Source organism: Vanacampus margaritifer, chromosome 1 (assembly GCF_051991255.1).
Source record: "Vanacampus margaritifer isolate UIUO_Vmar chromosome 1, RoL_Vmar_1.0, whole genome shotgun sequence".
NCBI classification, from domain to species: domain Eukaryota; kingdom Metazoa; phylum Chordata; class Actinopteri; order Syngnathiformes; family Syngnathidae; genus Vanacampus; species Vanacampus margaritifer.
Window position 1 is genome coordinate 33,178,589 of NC_135432.1, and position 23,983 is coordinate 33,202,571.

The following is a 23,983-nucleotide window of genomic DNA, read 5'->3' on the forward strand; positions in this document are numbered from 1 at the left end:
CTGAGTGTCATAATACTGGATTTTGACGATTATCAGAGGTGGGCACTTCAGTCACCCCGTCGTTAATGGATACCCTCATTTTTAATGAATGCTTTACAACGTGAAGCCTCGAAAAAATACACCGGCTGAGAACCGACTGAAGCAGGGTTTTGTCCGTCGATCCGAGTCATTCTCACTCCCTGACAATTATACAGAAACCTTCTCCAGAGTACTGTGACTTTTGTTGTTATATAATCAATACGCATCATTATTGACTTGAAATCAATATTTGCAAGACTGAATTACCAGAGGATTAACCAAAGGACGTTTGCAAACCACAGAGGACTCATCAAGTGCACATAACAAATTAAGGCACTGAAACCATTTGGCAAAACCAATATTAGGATGCTGTCTTAAATGAATGATATCCCGAAAACATCATTACCAGGCTGATGAAAGACTCGTTCCTCATTAACATCAGCTACATGACAACAAGGACAAGGTAAGGTACAGCATTAAGGGGCAGTTATTCGCTAAAAATAAGGCAAATACATCTAGAATGTTTAGTGATGAAACTATTTGCATGGCCATCACATGGGAAAACTTGAACACAATATATAGTGATGGAGCTATTTATTTAAATATCATAGTTCTTCTACACTCAGTCAATAACAGATTCAATAATTTTTTGATAACCAGGAGGAAGAAAATATTTGCCCCCACAACCCAATCTCCTCCCGACACTGCCACCTACTGTAGTGGGTGTGCCATTAAACTTTATTCTAGTACGGGGAAAAAAAGTTCTCTAGGGTCACCTGACACTTCGAATATATTAAACTTTGTTTTGATTAAAATAAACTGCCTTTTACTTTGCAAATGTGTCAATGCTGAACCTGGGAGAGCCATTAAGATCCAATTCCAAACAATTATCTCAAATGAGTTATTATTGTCTACTTATACAGCCTTAATGTTATATTTTCAGCTGTAGTTGCTGTTTATAAATAATGACATACCAAGAACACACGACCCTGCACCTTCTCTTCAATTTACAACGATCAGCAGAACAGAAGATGCCTTGCTTTTTAGTGTGGCAATCGTGTTGTTACAGATGATGATAATGTAATGGCCTCTGGGAATTAATTTTGAACTATCCATTATGTCTGACACCACATACCATTGAGCATAATTTTAAGTAGGTGGGCCTGATGCATGTATCCAACTTTTTATTGACCTAATAATACCAGCTGAAGCCAATTTTTTGTAGAACATACAATCTAATTTATTCTTTATACTGGCCGGCATTACTCATAGTATAATTTCCCCACATATATTATGCCAGAATAATCAGAATTTCTCATGAATCAATGAAGTACTTACGTAGCTGCCATAAATATAATGCATACAGTATAAGTGCTATACACATGAAATGCGTGGGTGGTGGGGCGTGATTATAATTATTACCATACAGAAAGTACCTTCTATGCTTTGCTCCACATTTTGGATGATCTACTGTACTCTTTTCACACAGCGCTGTCACTTGCAGTCAATAGTTTTCAATGGCGCCCTTTGTGACACTCGCTGACCATCTTTATGCCCACTGGCAGGTATGACCATAGACAACATTTACAGTATCTTCGAAGACCCGGCCCTGAGTGTCATGGTTTGGGTTTGTCTATTTGCTTCTTTCATGATTTGGGATTTGGTTGAGTTTGTTACAACATTACTTTAGTTTCTTTCATGATCTGTGTTTTGTTTTGTTATCCTTGTGTGTCTCCCTTGGTCTCGTTAAGCGTAATCCTGCCCACCTGTGTTTGTCTGCCCTTCCAATCGATGCTCTCAGCCACTTGTGTCTTGCCCAGGTGTGTCTTGTTATGTCCATTTTTTGTGTTGTGTGTATTTATGCTGCTTCCGAGGATAGTCGAAAGTCTGACCTTTCCGACTTTAAACCAGGAAGTGTGTATGGGAACGCCCCCTTGAACTTGGAAATACCACTTACCAGTACCTCGACTTCACCGACGGACTACAATGTGATGTCACTCTACATTGGCGACGCTTTTGGAAACAGACCGTGAATGGTAAAACACAATTTACTCAAGTATAAAACTATCTTTCTTCATTCATAATAATACACAATTCGACATGACTCCACGTAACACAATGTACGTGACAGTATGCCGCTATCTCCCTGCATGAAATTATACGGTGAACTACTGCACTGCATGGAACGCTTATAAAATAAAATAAAAACAATAAATGAAGCAAAATTGCAAGAAGGCAAGTTTGCCGGAGGTCAAAATGAGTTTTGAGGACCAAAATAAAAAACAATTTATCACTATCCTCCATTTTGTTTGTTTACTTTCACCTTCAACACTTTTAGGTCGGAACTTGAAAAAAAAAAAAAACTCGGATTAATCCGACTTTCAACCATCCTCGAATGCAGCATTGGTCTCATGTTTCCCTTCTGTCTGTGTCGATCCTTTGTTGTTTTTTCCTCTCTTCCTGCTGCCGCTATTTTTGTACTTTGTTGTTTTGCTTTCCCCAGCCAGTACCTTGTTTGCTTCCTCATTTTTGCTTTATGAAATATTTGTTTGGATTCCACCTTTGCCTCCTCACATTGCTTCCTCTCATTTAGATGCTCAACCACACATCGAACTTGACAGAGTGCTGAAATGTATGTCGACATCGAGATTGTAATAGATGTAGCAAAATGAAGTTATCTGTGAAGAATCCTCGTTCATTTGCGTCATGGAGATGTACTTTGTAATGAATTGCTTCAATTGATAACACACAATTGAATTAAGTTAACCCTAAATTAAAATAAAATTCACTTAACTCAATTTTGTGTTACCAGTTGAAGCAATTCAATTAAATTGGTCAACAATCTCTTTTTACGTTGTACTTTGTATTATCAAGCCAGAACTCATGAGAGTTATCCTGAACCATTACTTTTGATTTTATTATGTCATTTTAATATAATTTTATGAGTATAATTTGCAGATTATTGCTAATATGATTGCCACATACAATATGATGTATCATGCAAAAAAAGCCACTCTGCTCACAGTGGTGTTTGAAACCGATGTAAAAAATAAAATAATAATAATAGAAAAGAGAGATCTTCATTTCAGATGTTAAAAGGGTTTTGTGGTTCACGTTTTTTTCTTTTCTTTATGAAACAGGATAAAAATGGCTTCTTGAGTTTCCAACCCCTGCCCTATAGGAAGATCTTTTGTTGACATTTTTAACGCATGCAGTTGATGGTTGAGTGTCAGAAAACATGACTGACTGTATAGACACAGCGTAGACAAAGTTAGCGGGTGAAACCACCGCTATTTTAGCACTTTAACGGCCAAAGGGCGGAGGAGGTTTACGGAGAAGTTTAATATATGTATTGGCGACAAAACTGAAACTATTGAAAGCCCATGTGAGATGTGAGATGATGACAATTTTGGTCCGACTCACCTGTTTCCTGGCCACACATATGCTATGGGGATATTTACTCTTGTTTAATACAAAGACCAGTGCAAAGTTGGGTAATTATTTTTCACTTGAAATGTTCTTTAAGGTGCCGACGGAAAGGAGGCGCATTACAGTTAAATTTGAGGAAGTACTTCACTCCACACCAACACACTCAACACTCAATAGTTCCATGGAGGAATGATCTCAACAAGCACCACACCTTATTTTTGGAAATGTAGTGACTTTACTACAGTCTCACTTGTCCTGTGATGTGACAATTCCAATGGCATCTGGTCTCGAGTTAACATCTATCAGACTATCAGATATCTATCTAGACTATCAGAGCTTACACAATTGTTCTTTGCTAATCCAGTCTTGGGCAAACATGCAGTCATGTTTTGTAGCATTAGCATACCAGCATTGTAGCACCTTTAATGCAGTTGTCAGGATAGGACTCACAACTATAGTTACTGCGTACATAAGTGAGACCGGCAGGTATCAAAACACAGATGCAGAATGCAATATTTATTCGGATAAGAAGATTAACAATATGTGGACACTCAAGTATAAAACTAGACAAAAAATACATATATTTTGTCTCATTTATAGGAACCCATAATGCCTTTTGATCGTCCGTTCGTAACGCTGGACGGCTTTTTCTTGAAAGTCTTCAGCGTGAAAACAGTCTACCAATTAGGATTAATTTGCATAATGTATGCAGGCAATACACATAATGCTGCATTCACACCAAAACCGAAAAGTCAATCAGGAACGTTTCCTTTGCTAGCGTTTCACCCCGTAGAGGGGAACGAATGCTGCTCATTCATACAGTCCCGCACATCGGAGAGGAGGAGGCGTGTCCCTCGGTGAACATAGAGCACTTTAGCGAGTCAACAAAAAGAGACCACCGTCGACTACTTCCACTTCTTTCCTGGGACTATACAGCCGGGGCACTATTTTCTCCAGCAGTGCCTTTTTTGAGGTACATGATATTTACTACTACTGTACACTATTTTAGTGGCAATTCGGCGGTCAGCAGTTGCGCTAAATAACTTTGGGATGGATGATAAACACTGGTGCTACTACGGTACAGTTCAATAGCAAGTAAATACACTTACCAGCACTTGTATTTTATATATAAATATATATAGAGAGAGAGAGAGAGAGATTTCCTGGGTGCACATCACGCGACGTGTGCTCTTTGAGCATGCGAGTCAGATCAAGGGCACGTTACATTTCACAAGTTGCATTTGTTTTTGTAATGTGAACGGTCTATAAAAAGATCGGATTTAACAAAAAATCTGAATTGAGCATCACGTCCCTGCAGTGTGAACGTAACCTTCAGCCAAATCGTAGCAGATTTACACTGGCATCTATCAGGACCTTACCCCCCCCCCCCCCCCCCAAAAAAAAAGTGTTTGGTAAATTAACTCTTAAAATTGTATCTTATGAGGGGTTGCTTTCCTCATCATTGAGGATCAGCAGGCCATTATTATCCCAGCATTATTTGTTGTCATATCATTCCCCAGCATTGCCTACTTAAGGCAAGTGTTGTAAAGAAGATGTATGGTTCCTAAAGGGGAAGACATACAGTGAGCAGGTTTGCACATGACAGATGAGGAGTTTCTGCCATACTTATTATTTATGGCTGCTTAAAGGCGGCAGTTGGAGATGATAAAACGGTAAGTGCTTGATTAGAAAGTGATCCTGTTCATGTGACCTGCGACAAGATCTGATGAACATGGGGAAGTCGAAACTTCTTTCTTGACATGTTACAGCAGCAGACGACTAAAAGGAGAGTCATGTCAGATTGTGTTATACAGTGCTAAAAAAATTATAATAAAGGAACAAAGTGTTCCCCTAATTGTTTTGAGCACACTGCTCAAAACAATTAAGGGAACACTTTGCTCTTTTAATTTTTATTTAGGCGTACAAAAAAAAAGAGGGAAAAAAAGTTGAATAAACATGAACTATCGGTAGTTCTACTTTCTGATTTACTTGCTTGATGCTTGTTGGAGATGTAATTTTTGCACTTTGCAGAGCCAAATTCAAATAGCATATTAATTGTACACCTTTTGCATATTATATCAGAGCAAAATTCCCTGTGCAAACAAATGCTGCTGGAGTGTGGCGCTCGTGAGCAGAACTAAATCTGTAAGTCAGAAGTTCTGAGAATTGTTTCAATGAGAAAAAACATGACTGACTAATTCTTGACATTTTAATCATTTTGTTTAACAGTTGTATTTTACAAGAAAAGTATTATATTCAGGGTCAAAGAAAGCTATTAGAACAGTATTTGATTCTATACTTTCTATTTGATTGAGGAAGATTTTGCTCAAGTAAATTGTTGCTGAAGAAAAAAGTAGAGACAGAAGTAAAAAAAAAAAAAAATCGATGATTAATCGTGATTAATTAAAAAAAACTGCAATTAATTAGTTTTAAAAATTTATTGTTTGGCAGCACTAGTTAAAATAGTTAAGGTGCCCTCTGAAATCCAATAATTCTGCCATCTCATTCATAAAATGCAGTAGAATTTAGTAAAGTCCACTAGTCACCATAATTCCACATCTGTGTAAGTGATGAGCCAGCTCATAACGTAACTAGCAATTAACCAGAAATGTAAAATATGCCAAATATTTAGGTTGATTGCAATTGAATGCATATCTGATCAAAACGTGTCAATACAATGAAAATTAATAATTATCTAAGTTTTACTTACAAATATGTACTTCCTTCTTTGTCCGCTCCACCATCTTGTTGGCCATTTTTGCTTCTCAGGCGAGGTGAAGTTTCCTATCACTCGGCTCCCAAGTGTGGTCGCGACCTCACTTGGCTTCAAGTGCTGCGTGGCTCTTAGTGCTTTGTGCCATATAAATTCTGCCCACCGTGTGCCACATTGGAAAGCCGCACTATTTCCATATTGTTAGTTCATAATAACTTTCTGTACTTTGCTAAATTTGTGTGTATGCACTAATTGTATTCTTATGTATAGTGTATTTAGCTAGAACTAGTCTAAATTCCTTGAGTTTTAAAGGCATAGTGTGTATTATTTAGCACCGTCTGTTGGTGATTTCAATAATATGCACAATTATTTTATATATATATATATATATATATATATATATATATATACTGGGGCAGCACGGTGGCTGACTGGTTAGCACGTCCGCCTCCCAGTGCAGAGGACGTGAGATCGAGTCCGGGCTTCGGCCTTCCTGGGTGGAGTTTGCATGTTCTCCCCGTGCTTGCGTGGGTTTTCACCGGGTACTCCGGTTTCCTCCCACATTCCAAAGACATGCATGGCAGGTTAATTGAACACTCCAAATTGTCCATAGGTGTGATTGTGAGTATGGTTGTTCGTCTCTGTGTGCCCTGCGATTGGCTGGCAACCAGTTCAGGGTGTACCCCGCCTACTGCCCGAAGCCAGCTGGGATAGGCTCCAGCACCCCCGCGACCCTAGTGAGGAAAAGCGGTCAAGAAAATGGATGGATGGATGGATGGATATATATACTGTATAATTGTAGGTCTAGTAATCGGTAATTAAATTACATGGAGACTCACCTTACAAGAGACTGACATGTTTCACTGCCATCTTCCTGCTACGGATGCCCAAACGACAACTTCGCAAACGTAGTTAGCCCTGCTTGCAGCTAGAGTCGAACACAATGGATTGATTTCCGCTTACCTTCATTTAGTCCCGTGATTCGGGCTCCCACCGCTTGTCGCCCTCTGTTTTGCTCTAGCTTTTACTTGCTTCTTCCACTGCTATATAAATAAAGATGACTTGACTAGCCACTCGATCCAGCCTATGGCCTATGCGTGCTTCAAAATGCAAGTGCTTTGATTGTTTTCTATTATTTGGCGCCATCTAGTGGTCAACTATTACACACTGTAGCTTTAACATATAGTACATGATTGTGATAAAACGAGCATTCATTAAATTATTAGACACACATAGTTAAGAAAATACTTTTAATCAAATGTTGATGTTTGAAGCCATGCATTGTAATCCATTGTAATCATATCTGTAACATTTTACTACGCAGAAATTGCATCCATGCAAATGTTCGCATCCCTGTTGAGTGCAAATTTAGCAGAGCCTTTGAGCCTGGGCAAAAAAGAAAATTGCCGATAAGCGAACTAGTTTTGTTTTGTATTTTCCCAACAAACTTACCAAAGCTTCATAACATTGTTTAAACAATTTTTGTATATTACTAACTGCACACATACCAAAAAAAAATGTTTTATTTCTGCTGTCACTGTGATGGTCGATGCTCTCTGACTGCTCTGGATTTAGCTTGAATAATTTTCTATCAGCCATGTTTCAAACTGTTTAAAAGTCGCGACATGACAATTAACATGGAGCTCTTTTCTGCATTTGCAATTTATAGACTCTTATAATAAAGCTTTTAAACTAATCCAACAACAAAACTAATCTTTATGGGCCCAGAAAGTCAGATGGCTTATCTTCCATCGTCTGCGTTAAATGGATCTTCTGCCGCAATGCAGTTAAGCAGTTGTTCAAAGACTGATAGCTGTTCTCGACTCTTGCCAACCTTTTTTTTTTTTTTTTTTTAATGTTAAGTGGACGTTTAAGTGTCATGGTTTCACTCAAACTTGAGCTGTTGTACGATGGAGCTGATAAAGAGCCACTAAGACCACACATTAGGTCTACAACTGATGGGCTTAACTGTTTATTTGTTGCTCAAGTTGACAAACGGCTTGCCAATAAAAAATACATTTCAAACAAAATATATTGACCTTTGAAGTTCTTATTTCAGCAAAGGGAATCCAACCATTTTTACCTTACAGTTGCCACTGATAAAGCCATGAACTTGTTTAACTTTAGAAATAGTTACCTCTTCACCGTAAGTGTCCAAGGTAAGTGAATGCTGGTGTCTTTCTTTACAAATTAATCAACAATTTAAACGGCTTCATTTAGTCATCATTTAAAATTCACAGCCACTACCATTGATGAGTCCATGATAAATTAATAATATGACCTAATAGTTTTCATTAGTTTAAGAAATGCCTCCAGCCTAAAGGATTAGCATCCCCAACAAATGGTTAGAGAGAAAGCATATACTATACAATGCTGGGTTGGGAAATAGTCAATGGTTTTATTATTAATGGACATGTGTTTTGGTAAAAATTTTATCCTATAAATTAATGAGAACAGCACCACTTCCATATTCCAAATTAGAATATGGTCCCTTAGGATCGTAAGTATCGCGATGAAAACAATTTTGTATTCACCTTGACAGCCCACTTGCTGTAAAAATTCACAAGGCAGGATAAACATACATAATGCAGAATACAAAAGGTAACTGATTTTTAAATGCATATCGTAGTCATGGGCAAATAAAAAATATGGTAAAAATAAACAAAAAAAATCTATATAAACAGCTATATAAGAATCACAATTTGTAACTTGCTACTCCAATTGACTCCTAAGGTCAAACGCTGGTAGCCACAAACGCAGCACAGACATCACACACAACACATTGGGCAAAGAAACAGCTTTTAAAAAAGTCAATACAAAGGCTAGTCCATCTCCTTGGTTGAGTATGATGACAGCTGATGTTGACGGAATGTTGATTGTAATTTTAGATATCACACAATAAGTCTCAGAAACACAAAGACGAGACAGTAAGACGATTCTGGGGGAGTAAAGATAGTGGTTGATACTCTTGTCAGCACAAATATTGATGCACGCTGTAGACATGCTTTTGTAAATGTTGATTAACTCATTCACTGCCATTGACGCCTATAAACGTCAAAAATTCATTTTAACTGTTTCTATTATTTTAAAATTTCCACTTTTGTTAACATTTTTTAAATAATCTTTTTTTTTAAAGAAAGAAAAGATTATCAAAAATTAGAAGCGTCAGGCGATTTAAAATTTTTAATTGTAATTAATCGCATGACTTCAATAGGTCCAACTCACGATTAATCCCAAATGTTATATCTGTTCGAAATGTACAATATTTTTTTTTCTAGGTTTTTATACTCCTGTTAACAAAAGTGGAAAAAAATGTTAAACTAATAGAAATAGTTCAAATCATTTTTGGACGTCTATAGCCTCAATGGCAGTGAATTAGTTAAATAGTGATCATATGTGTAAATATGTCATGTTAACGATGCTTAAAATCTTTACACTTTTATTTCCTAAATATAACAACATAAATCATATACAGTATGCACAATAGCTTGTTAAATCAACACATGTTTATGTTCTAAATAAATAAATAAAAATTCAAATGGAACACAATTGAGTTCAACATGATGACATGGTCCTTGTACAAGCTTTTCACATTGCCCCCTTTAGAAAACAAATTTCCCACCCCTGGCATAGATCAGCAGTGTTTGGCTCTCTCAGTTACTAATGGAAATGGAAGCAGATTCAAAGAGAAACTTTCATTTCCTTGAGTCTATGTGGTCATTTGCATCATCATTTTTTAATTTCCTCCAGGCAGGGCTGGAGTGGGACTTATTTTCAGCCCTGGAGTTTCACAGCTCAGAACAGCCCACTTCAGTTCACAATGCTTTAATAGGGATGTATAACATCACGCTTAGCATTGTATCAATTTGAAATACCTTAACATTCCTTCTAACATCAATATTGTATTTCAACAAAAATATAAATTACAATTAAATGTGCTTACAAGATCACTATCACGTTCCATGAGTACTGTAGACTCAACTCTTCTCCCTTCAGTGGCCTTGTTAAGACCAGTCTGTGCCTGCATTAAAAGACAAACATTTAAGTGTGTCAGTTATAATATGGAAATATGACTGGGAAAAAAAATCTTGGCAAAATTTTAGTAACTTGCTCTTCCTACTCCGTTCAATGATTACTGTAGTTAAGGGTAGTCGTTTTAGACGTTCAATTCTTCCAACACACGTGATTCTAAAGCTCAGGATCATTATTATCAGGCTTCTGCCGAGCTTTTGGACTACGGCCCTCAAAGACTAGGATTGGAGAAGTCTTAGACTAAGTTCTTGTATGTTGGCACATCGTGGCACATTTAATGTTGTCCTGTTGTGGGCGTGAACACAGACAACTTGTTTCGCTGCCAATCAACGAGGCTCCTCTCATTTACGTTTTCCGCTTTTTAAAAAAAATTTACTTCTAAGAGTAGTTTTACCACACAATACGTTTTACTTTTACTTGAGTAGATGTGTGAAGAAGGAACATTACTCTTACTCCGCTATATTGGGCTACACGCGAGTCGTTACCCGCCGCCCCATTCCTACATTAGATTTGCCCTATTTACATGTAAGCGCTCTGTTTGTCTGACTGTGCGGGAGCATTTCCGCGGGCACATTGCTTAGGCTATACACAGGAAATGCGGCTCTGGTTTCAGACTGGCAGGCACGAGAACCCAATAGACTCACATCATCTGTTAGTTGAATCTTCCGGGTTCTCACGCCTGCTAGTCCTCAACCAGGGCCAGATTTCCTGGGCATAAGCAATATGTCGGCACTGCTCCGCTGTCTGTCGGCAGCAGTGATATGAATATATTACCTACATATAGCCGATAGACCATACATGCCCGCGCAAGCCGTTGAAGCAATAGGGCGGCTTACTCCTCCCATCTCGCGAGCAGACTACTATATAAACTATGGACTATATGCCACGAAGGAGGCGGGACTTCCGGCTTCCGAGTTTTCACCCATCAACTTTGTTTCCGTTTACGGTTTGCGACGTGTGGGCCGCGTCCCAGTACTTGCACTTCCACCTTTGTGCCCCTCGGTTGCACGTTCCTGTCGACGGGTGCGAGGCTGCGAGTGTGTAGTGTCTGTCTCAGTGTCCGAAGCATTTCAGATAGCCGAGAAGAGGTTGGGGGGCGCAGGGATGGGGGTGCGAGTGTTGGAACGCGGCCAGCAGTGGCCGGAAACTGCGCTGATGTGTAAAACTCGGAAGTCCATGGCATCTATCCCATACGTACAGATTAGACATCAGCTCGTAGGCTCTTAGTATAGGGCCGAAGGCAGGGGTTGTGGCGGAGTGTAAAAAAAAAAAATAAGAAGAAGAAGATTTCCTTTTTTTTTTATCGATCAGTTCTTTAGACCCCAATATTAGATTTGGCAGAGGCATCTTTTGTTGAATTACAGTTATAATTATTTAATAAAAAAAATATATACAAGTTTCCTCCTGTAAACATCATTAAGCATATATATTTTTTTACATGTATTTAGGGCAAGTTGTAAAATGTCTGTAGTCCTCTTGTATATGTTTAACAAATTTAAAACATCATAAATCAAGCTGTTTCTACTAAGTACTGTCTCAAATGTTTTCCAATTTCAATATTGTAAACGTATAGGATTGTATGCTGAGAAACGTTTCTTGGAAGGAGTAATATGGCGGCCTTTCGGCTTCAAAAGTCTTGGCCTATCGGCTATCCAGTAAGTAATATATACAAATCAGTGGTCGTGCTCCCACACAGACAGTCAAGCGAGTCGCTTACCGAAGTCGCACAACATTTACAGTTAAATGTGCCTTATAGTCGTGAAAATACGGTACTCAGTACTTGAGTATTCTTTTCAGCGTATACGTTTTTACTTGTACTTGAGTGCTTTTTTTATGACTACTTTTTACTTTTACTTGAGCAATATTATGTTGAAGTAACGCTACTCTTACTTGAATGCAATTTTTGGCTACTTTACCCAGCTGTGGTGATAGGTGTGCTGATAGTCCTCAACATGGCAGAAGAAGAAACTGATTTGCTAAAATCTACAGCAGTTAGAGGTTTGCAAAGTATTACAAGCAGACCTCCACATACATCCAAATTGTACGCGCTTGTGTAATACAACGAAAATACTCCCAAAAAAAACAACAAAAACAAAAAGGAGCAGTTGAGTGGCTTCATTTTTTGTGTATCTGTCTGTATCATACTGCCCCCTGGTGGCGAAGGCACACGCACACAAGAAGGAGTACAATGGCATTTCGTTTTATTTCAGTGGGGAAAGTCATGTTCTTTCAAGTGTTTTGAGCTACAAGAGTGACAAATTAAACTCACAAGTCAAGGCACCACTTTACAGCAGATGACATTTGGAGAACTCTCATTTGATCATTGTCGGACAGCTAACATTGTAGTCATTTCTGACTGAATTAGCATGTGCTTATATTAGATAACACTGTCTGCCGGAGGTGTAAGGTCGCCACCAGGTCACATTCAGTTGCTGAGCTACTATCAGAGAATGACCATCTCACAACCCAGAAGAGCCTTTTTTAATGATTACACAAACATTTCTTCATCATATAGCACTTTTCTCATATCCTGCAAAATGAAAAATAAATAAATGCATTCAGTGATCTGAAAATAGCCTGCAATCCAAATAGAAATATTATCACTGATACATTTTCATTCAGTGGGTATTAAGCGTTGTTGCTGTAATTATAATTTGTCTTGTCCAGTTCAAAATGCACAGTAAGAATGTTACACTCAAATGTGTAAATGCACAGGGGGAAACAAAACAAAAACTGTTCATTTCACCTGGGCACAGAACTGCCCTTCATTTACATTCTTTTCTTGTGTCCAGTCAAGAAATGCAAAGCCTTTAACGGGTTAATGCATGTTGCATGACAGTAGACATTGACCTGTGCTGTGACATTAATTGCAAATGAAGGAAATCTACTGCCATCAAGTGGAATTAACAGGGAAAGCAACCAAATCAGTTTTCCCACATAAGTACATCTGTCTAAAATTAATAATACATAATTTAGTGATACAAGGCATTCACCGTTATTATTACAACATGAATTGGACATAAAGATGGAAAAAAATGGATTTGATTTTCAGCAGCCAATCTGAAATGAATTACTGTGTATAGTTCAACCTTGTGTTACCAAACAACTGTGTATGTTATGTACTCTGCTCTAATGCTGTTTTAATTGTAATTAAAAAAAAAAATAAAAAAATAACCAGCATAAACTTTAGCTGCACTTGGTGCCACTTGAGCCCTTAAAGAATGTATCTATGTAAAATATCGAATCCTCAGCCATATTGAGAACAATTCTCATTTCAATATGCTTATTGTCACTGGATAAATACTAATGCTTTATCTTAAATACTCCTTCAAATATAAGCTTTTTTGTAGTGAAGATGTGCCTTGAATGTTAGTCAGCATTTGTGTAAGCTCTGCGGCATGAGTGCTTGGATGTGATTGGCCGACTCATAAGAATTGGGATTCAAATTTAGCTGCTAAGTGTGCACACATAAGCAAGAATAAAGAGTGCCTGAGTGTTTCAAGCACACAGATTATTTGTCAGGGAGGGGAATGAATCAGGACTGGAATCTTTTGAGCTAAGAATAATGAGGATAAGATGGGCCACCAAGATAATGTAAGCACTTAAGGTTCTCCCTTGCATTGTTCTCAATCTATAAATAATAGATCTGCTGGGCCACATTAAAATACTATATCCATGTCTAGTTACTTTATTGATTTTTTTTATTGACATCTCCAACCTAATCAATACAACTACCTTTCAAATATAAGTAGCGCTGTAAGTAAAGCTTGTGAAAGATTTTTTTGAAAATGTTATTTAAAAAAGTATATTGGTATAAATTAACCAGTTGGTACTGGTAGGGCTTTAAAAAAAATCAAAGGAGGCATAGAAATATATGTTAAACCGAATAAAATATGCCATGAATATTCATTACAATTATGGATCTTGACAAACCATAATAAAAATCCAGTGGAAAAACACGCCTTACAGGTATGGATGATGATGATGTTGATGATGATCACAAGTCACTAAATAATGTATATGTCGTGAAGATATATATTCAGACATGACGATCACCTGACCTGACACACTGAAGCAATCAAAGATGTTTGAGTTGTGATTGGTGCAGCTCTAGAAAGAAATGAGGTCCGGGCAGTGGTCATGCTTAACAATTAATATGATTAAGCTGTAACATGATATTCCAGCTAGCCAAAATCATGCCATCAATTAATCTAAATAAAAGCAAATGTGAAATGATTACTGAAACGGTTCTGGAAATGTACATACGAGTGCATTGTATTAGACTTCAATAGGATACACTGTACTGTGAATATAGATACTGTAAAATCCTATGAATAACACACACCCATCAGTGATTCTATTTTATAAATTTTTTTTACTCATTATTATTATTATTATTATTATCATTATTATTATTTTACAACCCCTAGATCAGGGGTCTTCATTGTGGTGCCCACAGGCACCAGGTATTCCTCAAGGATCCCATGAGTAGCCCGCAGGCTTGTTCCAAAAACAGGTCACCAATGATGGGCATCGTGATTTTCTAGGACTACTGTATAAGTGATCATTTGAAAATGTAAACAATGGAAGACTTTTGTAGATATAAAGTGCTCTATATTGGTATTTATGTTTCCTCACGATTGTGAGAAATCATTAACATGACCATTTTCTTCACATAAATTAATGTCCTTAATTAATAACCAGGGTTGTCACAAAAATGTATTTTCAGAATTGAGTATTCTATCAATGACCCCACACACACCACTCCACTTGTTTTGAGGCTAAAATTTTTGTGTTGACTTGGTTCACAAGCATATTATGTTCCCCTTCAACTTACCATTAGTGTGGATTTTAAACATAGAAGGGCTAAAACATGCCTTGTGAAAATTAAACTGCACTAAAAAAAACTAGCCACCAGAGGGTGCTAGAACTGCACAAATGGAAATCATTTTTTTAATTTTTAACTTTTTAATACATGTGTTGGTTTTAATATCGTGACATGACGACGACGATATTGTGGCAGTTTTAATATCGCTATATCACGATTTTACCGTTATCGTTACATCCCCAATAATTATATTAATAATCTAATGAATTACAATTAATGTCATCACTTCCACATACTGTATGCAGCACAAATCTAAATAACTGGTTATTTTCATACATTACATATTTTTCTATTACATTATCAGTGTGACATAGACAGCATCTACCGCTAGTCTTTCAAATAATGCTTGGAATTGGGGTTTGTATAGGGTTAAAGCAGTGCTTTACAATTATTTTCTTGTTATGCCCCCCCTGAGGAAGAAGAAAACATGTTGCGGCCAACTCTTCGTGGCAACTAAAAATAGCATAATTTGCCAAAAAATTGTACATCTCTGCAGATGAGCTAATACTCCTTCCAGATGCTTAGAAAATGAGAGTGCCACTGCCACCTAATGGAGTTGATGTGCAATTACACTTTATGTCCGATTACACTTTATTCTTGTACGGTTAAAAAAAAAACATGTTCTCTGAGATTACACATACCCTCTTATTTGTGAAGTACTGGGTTAGAGTGATGATGATGATGATGATGATGATGATGATTGACGCCAACAGTCAATGACAAGTGCTTATTGAGAAACAGCACATACAGTACATCATTATATATAAGCAGGAACTACGATACCTAAATAAACCGACAACAAACAGACCTGGTTTACACCCAGGACATCTTGTTGACGAATAAGTCCATCCATCCATCTATTATCTGAACGGCTTATCCTCAGGAGGGTCACGGGCGTGCTGGAGCCTATCCAGGATCCTGCAAGAAAATATTTTCTTAATTAAAAAAATAAAAGACAACAACAAAGCAGTTTGGCTGGACAAATTAAGACATCTTTTTCAACTGGTTAAAAAACAAAAAGGTTTTGGTGAACAAACTACACTGAAGAAGTCTCAGACATGACCTGTCTATTATTTTAAAAATAAAAATAAATAAATTGAAACTAGCCTGATAAGTTATTTCTGACCATTTAATGGCTGGGATTTCAGATTTACTGCTGGTGAAGGCCAGCTAAGGCTATCTTTACTCCTTGTTTATGAGTGACTGACAAGGCCTCAGCTGATGCACTGATTCTCTCCACAGAGCAATCTGCACAAAAGGGAGGCAGGCCAGGCAGGCGAGTTAGCACCTCTGCGGCTCCTCTCCCGCTTCCCAGTAACTGGAATGAAAGCTATGGAGCGTGACATTTCATCAATATAAGGAGAGCGAGCCAAAGGGGTTTAATTCTTAATACAGCTGGTTTATTTGGGATCAAGCTCACTCAAGAGGCTGTTCAGATAAATTAGAGGTATACTGCATGTGGAAGGACAAGGATGGCAGGACACTGGCTTCATTGGGGCCATGTGCTTGCAGCTTCTACGGTGGTCCTTATGGCTGTGCGAGAGAAAACACATTGTGTCTGAAGCCACAGTTTTCATCTGTATCAAAAGCTGGTCTTTTTGGAAAATGCATCACCATACTTCCCTTTAAAGCTATACAGTAGATATTTATCTATTTCCAATGTCAACAATCATTCTTCCAGCAAGTGTGCCATGCTCTTGCACCAGCAATCATTTGATTACACTTGTGCTAATTGCTGAGTCCTGTTAAAACGGATTTCTTTTGTTTGTCTTGTTTTCCCAGCATGAATCATGCAAAAAAAATAAAATAAAAAAAGACATGGAACACATGAAGTACATGGAACTTTTTTTCCCTTTTCTGTATGTGTAAATAATGCGTGTGCACATAATGTTTACTTTACTTTGTGACCATATTTTTTCTAGTGAAGTGTGAGTCGTATCATTTTAGCACCTCCAGTAGTATACTATATATTAAAACAAGAAACTCAACAATACATTCATAACCCTCCTGATCTCGTCTGATATTACTTAACTATTCTTATGAAGGAGAGCCTGTATTCCTTCCTTAGTCCTCCATAAACACAAACACATTTCCTTTATGTTTTAAGCAAAATAAGACATCCGTGGGGTTAACTTAGGGAATAGTGATTAACATTTGGTCTATTTTAAACATGTTTCAGATCAAACCCAAAGCATGCATTCTCAAACTTTTGTTTTAAAAAAAAATAAAAATGATTTGTTCATTTTTCCAAGACCTGACGGGATGAAGCCGAAACTTATTAATTCCCGTCCCCGTCTACTTTAAAAAGTGTTGGGGCCCAATTTGAAATTGTCTGAGGCCCACCAAAACCACAAAGACATGAGACCAGGATCAATAATTGCCAGATCCTGTAGTTTTCATATCCATGTTTTATCCATAATGGATTTGCAAAGCACATGAGCACAAATTGTGAGCAGAAAAAATGGAAAGCTTTGTTGTTGTTGTTGTTTTTTGTTGAATTAAATTAACCGGCAAGTTAGGGGAAATTGGAGTGAACTGAGGTCTCTGAATAGACTTTATGACTTTGTGTATTAAAATATGTTTAATGTTTTATCTGAAAGAGCTGGACCATGAAGTCAGCCCCTCCACGTTATCCCTTAACGTTACCAATTCGTTTGTCAAATTGACTACATTATCAAGATGTAGGTGTTTGAACTTGGTTTGTTTATTGAAAATTAGATCATCTCTGCTGCCACAACCAGCACGTCTAAACATCCGCTGTGTGTAGCAGATTGTGCGCACCACACAAGCAGCTCGGAAGTGGATGTACATTTTTTTTTTAAATGACTCATGGTGTTGGTAAGTAAAGCTTAAAATCAAAAGCTTTCTATGCATGCAAAAATAATAATCAACTAATTTTAATAAGGTAACCTTAGTAAATAATAATAAAGTAAATAAACTAGTAAATAAATCAATCAATAAATAAAATAAGTAAACTGATTTTAATAAGTTGGTCGAAATTAAAACAAAGAAAGCAGTCTTTCAGACTCTCTCTCTCTCTCTCTTTATATATATATATATATATATATATATATATATATATATATATATATATATATATATTGTGTGTGTATATGTATATATATATATATTGTATATGTATATATACTGTGTATATATATATATATATATGAAATGAAAATGCTTGGCCGACAATTTTGACTATCATTGCATATGCATTGCATTTAGAAATTCATTACAATTATAATATTATTATAGAATATTTATTTTGCACTGGCATTTTAACAAAGCACAATATAAATTGAAATGTGCCCACATGGCAGACATGTTGGCTAATGGTACATTAAACACCAAACGAGGGCTGAGCATTTTCTAGCGGTGAGATTTGCACTTTATAGTCAATGTAGTTTGCACAAGTGGGGACGGATGCGTGCGGGGGGACAAAAACAAATAAATACATTTGTTCGCACCAGCTAATCGGCTTCGGAAACGGACTGCAAAGTCACACACAGCGTCCTGTACAGGTCTGTCGCCACTCGGAGATAGCGGTAATTGTTTCCGTGTTTGAAACTGTTGATAGCAATAGTGCTAGCATTAGCTAAAGTAGTTTTTGCTTGCGTCACTGCAACCTATTTCGGCCATATTCTTTCGGCTTTAATTTTATTTCGGCCGAATGCCGAAAATGGCAAAAATATTCGGTGCATCACTACTATTATATTTATATATATATATATATATATATATATATATATAATCAAGTTGTTTTTTTCACCAAAATGGTGAGAGAAAATTTTATGTGAAATTGTTTTAGAGCTGAAATGTTCAACGTCATCTGCTGACAAAAATTTTTTCCTCACTAAAACTAGACTAAAACATTGACAGTTTTTGTTGACTAAAACCAGACGAATATAATTATGTTTTCTTGGGCTAAAATAAAGACTAAAATGTTTGATTTATAGTAGACTAAAAATGGACTAAATAAAAATGGGATGAGGTTGACTAACTATGTTAAAAACTAACAAGCGTGATTGAAACTGGACTAAACCTGAGACAAAATTTTAAAATAGTGGATAAAATAAACACTAGGTCTGTGTTTACAAAATGTAATGCTCTGATTAATAAAATCAGCAGGTCAAACACAGCATGTGAATATAAATGTAGGTAAATCCAACTCCTTGAATATAATCAAATGATATATCAAAATGTATCATCTCTGTCTGGTAAAAAACGTTAATTTAAAACCATTTCTTGAGGCAGAATTTAGATGACTTCTAAAAGAAAATAGTTTAGATATTTGTTGCACTACTCTGCTCAGGTCTTATAAGAACATTTAAAATGTCTTTTTTTCCACATTAAATATTTGTCTATACGACAACCAATTTACTTGGGTACTTTTTTGTTTTGTTTTTCTGCTTCGAAGAAACAATGAATGAAAAATGTCCTGCAGTGAAGAAGACCGAAAATTAAGGACAATTAATTGTACTACAAGATACAAAACAAAAGCAGCAGTATAGACAACATAATGTGGAGAAACATGTAAATGAACATTTGCTTTTGTGCCGCATGTGCTTATTTGGGGACAAGAAGGAGGGTTTTAAGCATCATAGTGTCACGATTGCAGCCCCTGCATTGCTCAAATATGCCTCCAATTGTCAGATGATGGGCAACAGTAGGTGTTTGCCAGCACAAGTAGGTGCTTGTGTTACACATATTAGTAAGCTATGCTATGTTAGTATTAGTGTGAGATCAAAACAGTAACAAGAGAAATGGATACGTTCTGACCTGCTCAAGGTGAGAGGTGTATGGAGGGAGGCAGATGAGTGAGTAAATTGTATCAAAAATGCTTGTGTAAATGGCACTTGATGGAAAAATGGATTCAGCAGTTGGCGACCAACAGGCTGAGAGATCGCACAGCCTGGGCCATGTTGCTAATGTGTCAGAAAAACAGACAGGTTTCCAAGGAGAGGACATATCACAGGAATTAAATATAGTTGCCTCCCACCAAGAAATTTGATCAGCACCTGAAAAAACAAAGTCTTTGAATGAGCTGTCACCGTTGCTATAATCGGCGCTTTACATTTTACACGCAACACTCACAGTATACACACAGTGAATAAGTATGTGGTGAATGTAGCAGCCATACTGGCACTTGACCTTGGGAACACAAATGCTGCTTTGTTCTTCATTTGAACTTTCCTTCCTGAAGTCACGAGAAGAGCTTCTCCCACATAAATGTCACAACCTTGATTATGTAATACATTGTAATACAAGACAAGGCTGTTAGAGCTTTGCGCAGAATGTCTGATCTTCCCTTGCAAGGAGGCTGATTCGGGCTCCAACTGCGAATTTGTTTGAACATCATGCCACCTTGAAGTTGAATGAGGTGCAAGACATACAGCTGCATTCTATTATGAGTGCCGCAGTCCACACAAATAGCAGCAAGCGATGTGCACACGTGCCAAATTACCTGACAGTCACACGTCAAGGTCATTATCAACATTTTTCTTTTTTTGAAATGAGCATACTAAAGTCAAGCTGGAAATAACTGGCTGACCAAGATCATGCACATTTGGCTATACTCTGAATTTATACTTGTGGCATCCCAACTCACTTCCACATAAAACAAATGAACCTTCCGGTCAACACGTGCGAGATGAGTCCACTTTCATCAGCGATTACAAACAAACCATACCACTAAGTCGTCATTAGAAGCCCTTCCTTCTCCCCCTCCGGCATTTTTATCCCTCCTTACCTCATCTGACAACCCCGCCCCACTCGCCCTTAATAACAAGTCACCCGCTCCGAGCATCACCAAGCCCAAACGGTGGACGCTTCTCCTTGACCAACTCACTTGGCGCTGGCTTGCAAAGTTGTTTTCCCAACGGATTTAACATCCAATAAGAACCGACAGGAAGATCTTAGATCACAGCTTTTTAGCCATCTCTGTGTCAGGCTCAGTGGGTGAGTGGATAAGCTCTAGGAAGGTAAACTGGCTGATTTTCAGCCAATCTTGCCTCTCTTTATGGATATCTTGGTAGATTGTTGGTTTATGGTCAGATATAGTATGATGGGGAGGTTACAAAATCAGATCAATGGATGATTGTGCTGATTAGATGAGGATTAGTTACATCTTCTTTTTTTTTTGCATGCTTATACACACAGTAGGCCTACGTACATACTAGGTCATATCAGCTAGAAACTTTTTTTTTCTGTTTTGAGCAAAGATACTGTAAGTCAAAGTAAAGCCAAGGGATGTGGCTGATGCCATCTAAAGGACTGATTTGATACACTTCTACAACTGCCTTTATGTGGTTCCGTTGTTATATCAAAAATGTTCTCGCTATTTGATGATTTCCCCTCTTTACTGGCATTGTGAGATACCTGAATTGTGCTTGAAGAATGAAAAAAATAATGCATCATGTATGGAAAGCATATCTTACAGAGATGATGGGAGAAATTTAACATTGACAAAAATGGTTAGTGACATGCCAATATTAGTAGTGTGAAAGCATCTGGTAACTTAGTATGTGACTTCTTAGAATGGAACTCTCCAAGTGATAATAGCGTGCGGTCAGACTCTGTGTAACCACATGAGGTCAAGCACGGGGTCGTAGCTAACTATAGCTGGAGAGGAGAGAGAAGACATTGCTCTCAAAGACTGCATTTTTATGGCCCGAGCAGCTTTGGCGCGCTGCCGCTGCGAGGACCAATTGTTTCTGTAGGGATTCTTCTTCTTCGTATTCTCCACAAATGATCGGATTTTTCAGACACTAAACGTGCACGAAAACTCACCAAACTTTACACACACATCGGGCCTGGCGAAAATTATTATTATTTTTTCGTTATGGAGAGCTCAGTATTGTTCATTCGGTAATTTGACCGATTTTACATGTCATCATCATTGCTCTCTCTCTTTTTTTTTAAATTAATTAATTAAAAAATAATAATTAATTTTTAATTACGGGCCTGACGAAAATTTGATATTTTAAAGTCGCCATATATGAGTAAAAAAAATGGGTCTCTAGCGTTTGTTACATCTAGAATACGACAACATTAATTGAACCTTGCATTTCCATTTAAAGTCATAAATAAATGATCATGTGATGTCTGGGGCTTGCGTCACATGGCGTACGTACAATGTGTATCATAGGGACCAAACACTGCTCAATTACAAAGCCTTAAATTAAACAAACACAAGATCCGTCTAAGCCAGTGGTATCAAACTCATTTCTGTTATAGGCTATTTTGTAGTTACGGCTTCCCTCACAGTTATGATGTTGATACTAAATAAATACATGAAATACACAGCAAATCAATAGATTACTAATTTTGAAATCAGAAGTCAAGGATAATAGTTTGTTCAATTATTGTTCAAGTTACTGGAAAATTAGTTTCAAAAAAGGATTGTAAAATATGGTTATTATTAGGGGTGATAAAAAAATCGATACGGCAATATATCGCGATGTTACAGCGCACAATTCATATAACGATTCAATATGAATCGGGACCTATGAATCGTGATACAGATTGAATCTCCAGGTACCAGGCAATTCACACCCCTAGTTATTAATAATTACTCATGACAATTTTAATAATTTATTTTATGGAAGCTGACACAAATGATTTGCTTTCCCGGGCCACATAAAATGATGTGGCAGATCGCATTTGCCCCCCGGGCCTTTAGTTTGACACCTGTGGTCTAAGTCATTCTGTCACTCGTCCTACCTATTCTTGGGTGAGTACTTTTACAATTACAGTAGTTGTTAATATCAGAAGCGGCTGGTGGGGGTGAGCCGCTATTTTAAAAAAAAGTTGTATTTCATTTTCAACACATAACAATCATTCTATTATGGCAAGTTCCTGTCAACAGGAAGCACTCAGATCAGCTGCAGTCTGACATAAAAAAAGACATTTCACAGTAAATCCCTTTAAATGTAAATGGCTGAAGGTGATGGAATTCAGCACAGCTCGGTGCCCAATACACGTGTAATGCACAATTACCGACTGCGCATGTCACACTTTTAACGAGAGTCTATTGACAATGTTCAGTGTGCCCAAACCGGAAGTACATCATCGTTTGCGTTCTCACAGACAAAGGAATAATTTTACTTGTCAAAAGATGAAAAACAAAGTATGACTGAGTTAGGTGAATTATTTGTGGTCATTTTTACAGGTTTGGTCCAGTTCTGGCAAAATGTGGAAACGTTCAAAGGGCTCAGGACGCAAAGTCTGTAAGTATTGAAAGTCGTCTCCCCTGCTTAATTGTTTTGTTTGTTCTGGTCAATTCTGTTCGGTTAGGGTTAGGGTTTAGCAGTAAGTCATGCGGTGTTCATTTTGTTTATTTAGCTTCTTCATACTCACTTTAGCAACCAACATATTGATGTACACTAATCTCAAGGAGCAGTTTTCAGTTTTGGAATTTACATTTCAGAGATTGATCTGAAATTGTATTTGGCCATTTTAAATGTGAGAGATTTATGTAACACGTGAGCTGTTGTATTGGTAGTAAAACAGGAAGATACCCCAGATATAGAAATGTATCTGTGAGTCTGTAGATTAAATACAAACTCAACTCAAAGCCAAAATAACAGCCTCTCCATCCACATGACACTGAGTGGCGGCGCATCTGTGCTCCGTTTCATGTGAGTGTTGGCCAAGCTGGCAGGCTTTACAGTTTTCAGTCAGTTTGGGCCAGCTGAGGGGAGTCATCACTCACAAGCTTTCACAATAAACTGTCGATGAGAAGAAAACATCCAAGGATTAAGGTTGCCTGCCTACTGCTCTTTGCTTTGACCCCCGCTTCCCCCACAGTGCCTCCATTTGTTTAGGCCTCTCTGAGCTTTTCCACGTTATGCCTGACTGACTTCCACTTCCCGTCTCTCCACTCACACTGTATTTTACTA

At 37.5% G+C, this 23,983-nt stretch overlaps 1 protein-coding gene across 1 annotated transcript in view; it reads left to right on the plus strand.

The window, feature by feature from the left end:
- The first annotated feature begins 1,926 nt into the window (after window positions 1-1,926).
- Window positions 1,927-23,983, plus strand: part of LOC144057673 (immunoglobulin-like and fibronectin type III domain-containing protein 1) — a 41,334-nt gene continuing 19,277 nt past the window's right edge. Inside the window, exons 1-2 of the mRNA XM_077575506.1 lie at window positions 1,927-2,054; window positions 23,254-23,311. Coding sequence (XP_077431632.1) covers window positions 2,052-2,054; window positions 23,254-23,311 — 61 coding nt within the window. The 5' untranslated portion in view covers window positions 1,927-2,051. The remainder of the gene's footprint in view (window positions 2,055-23,253; window positions 23,312-23,983) is intronic.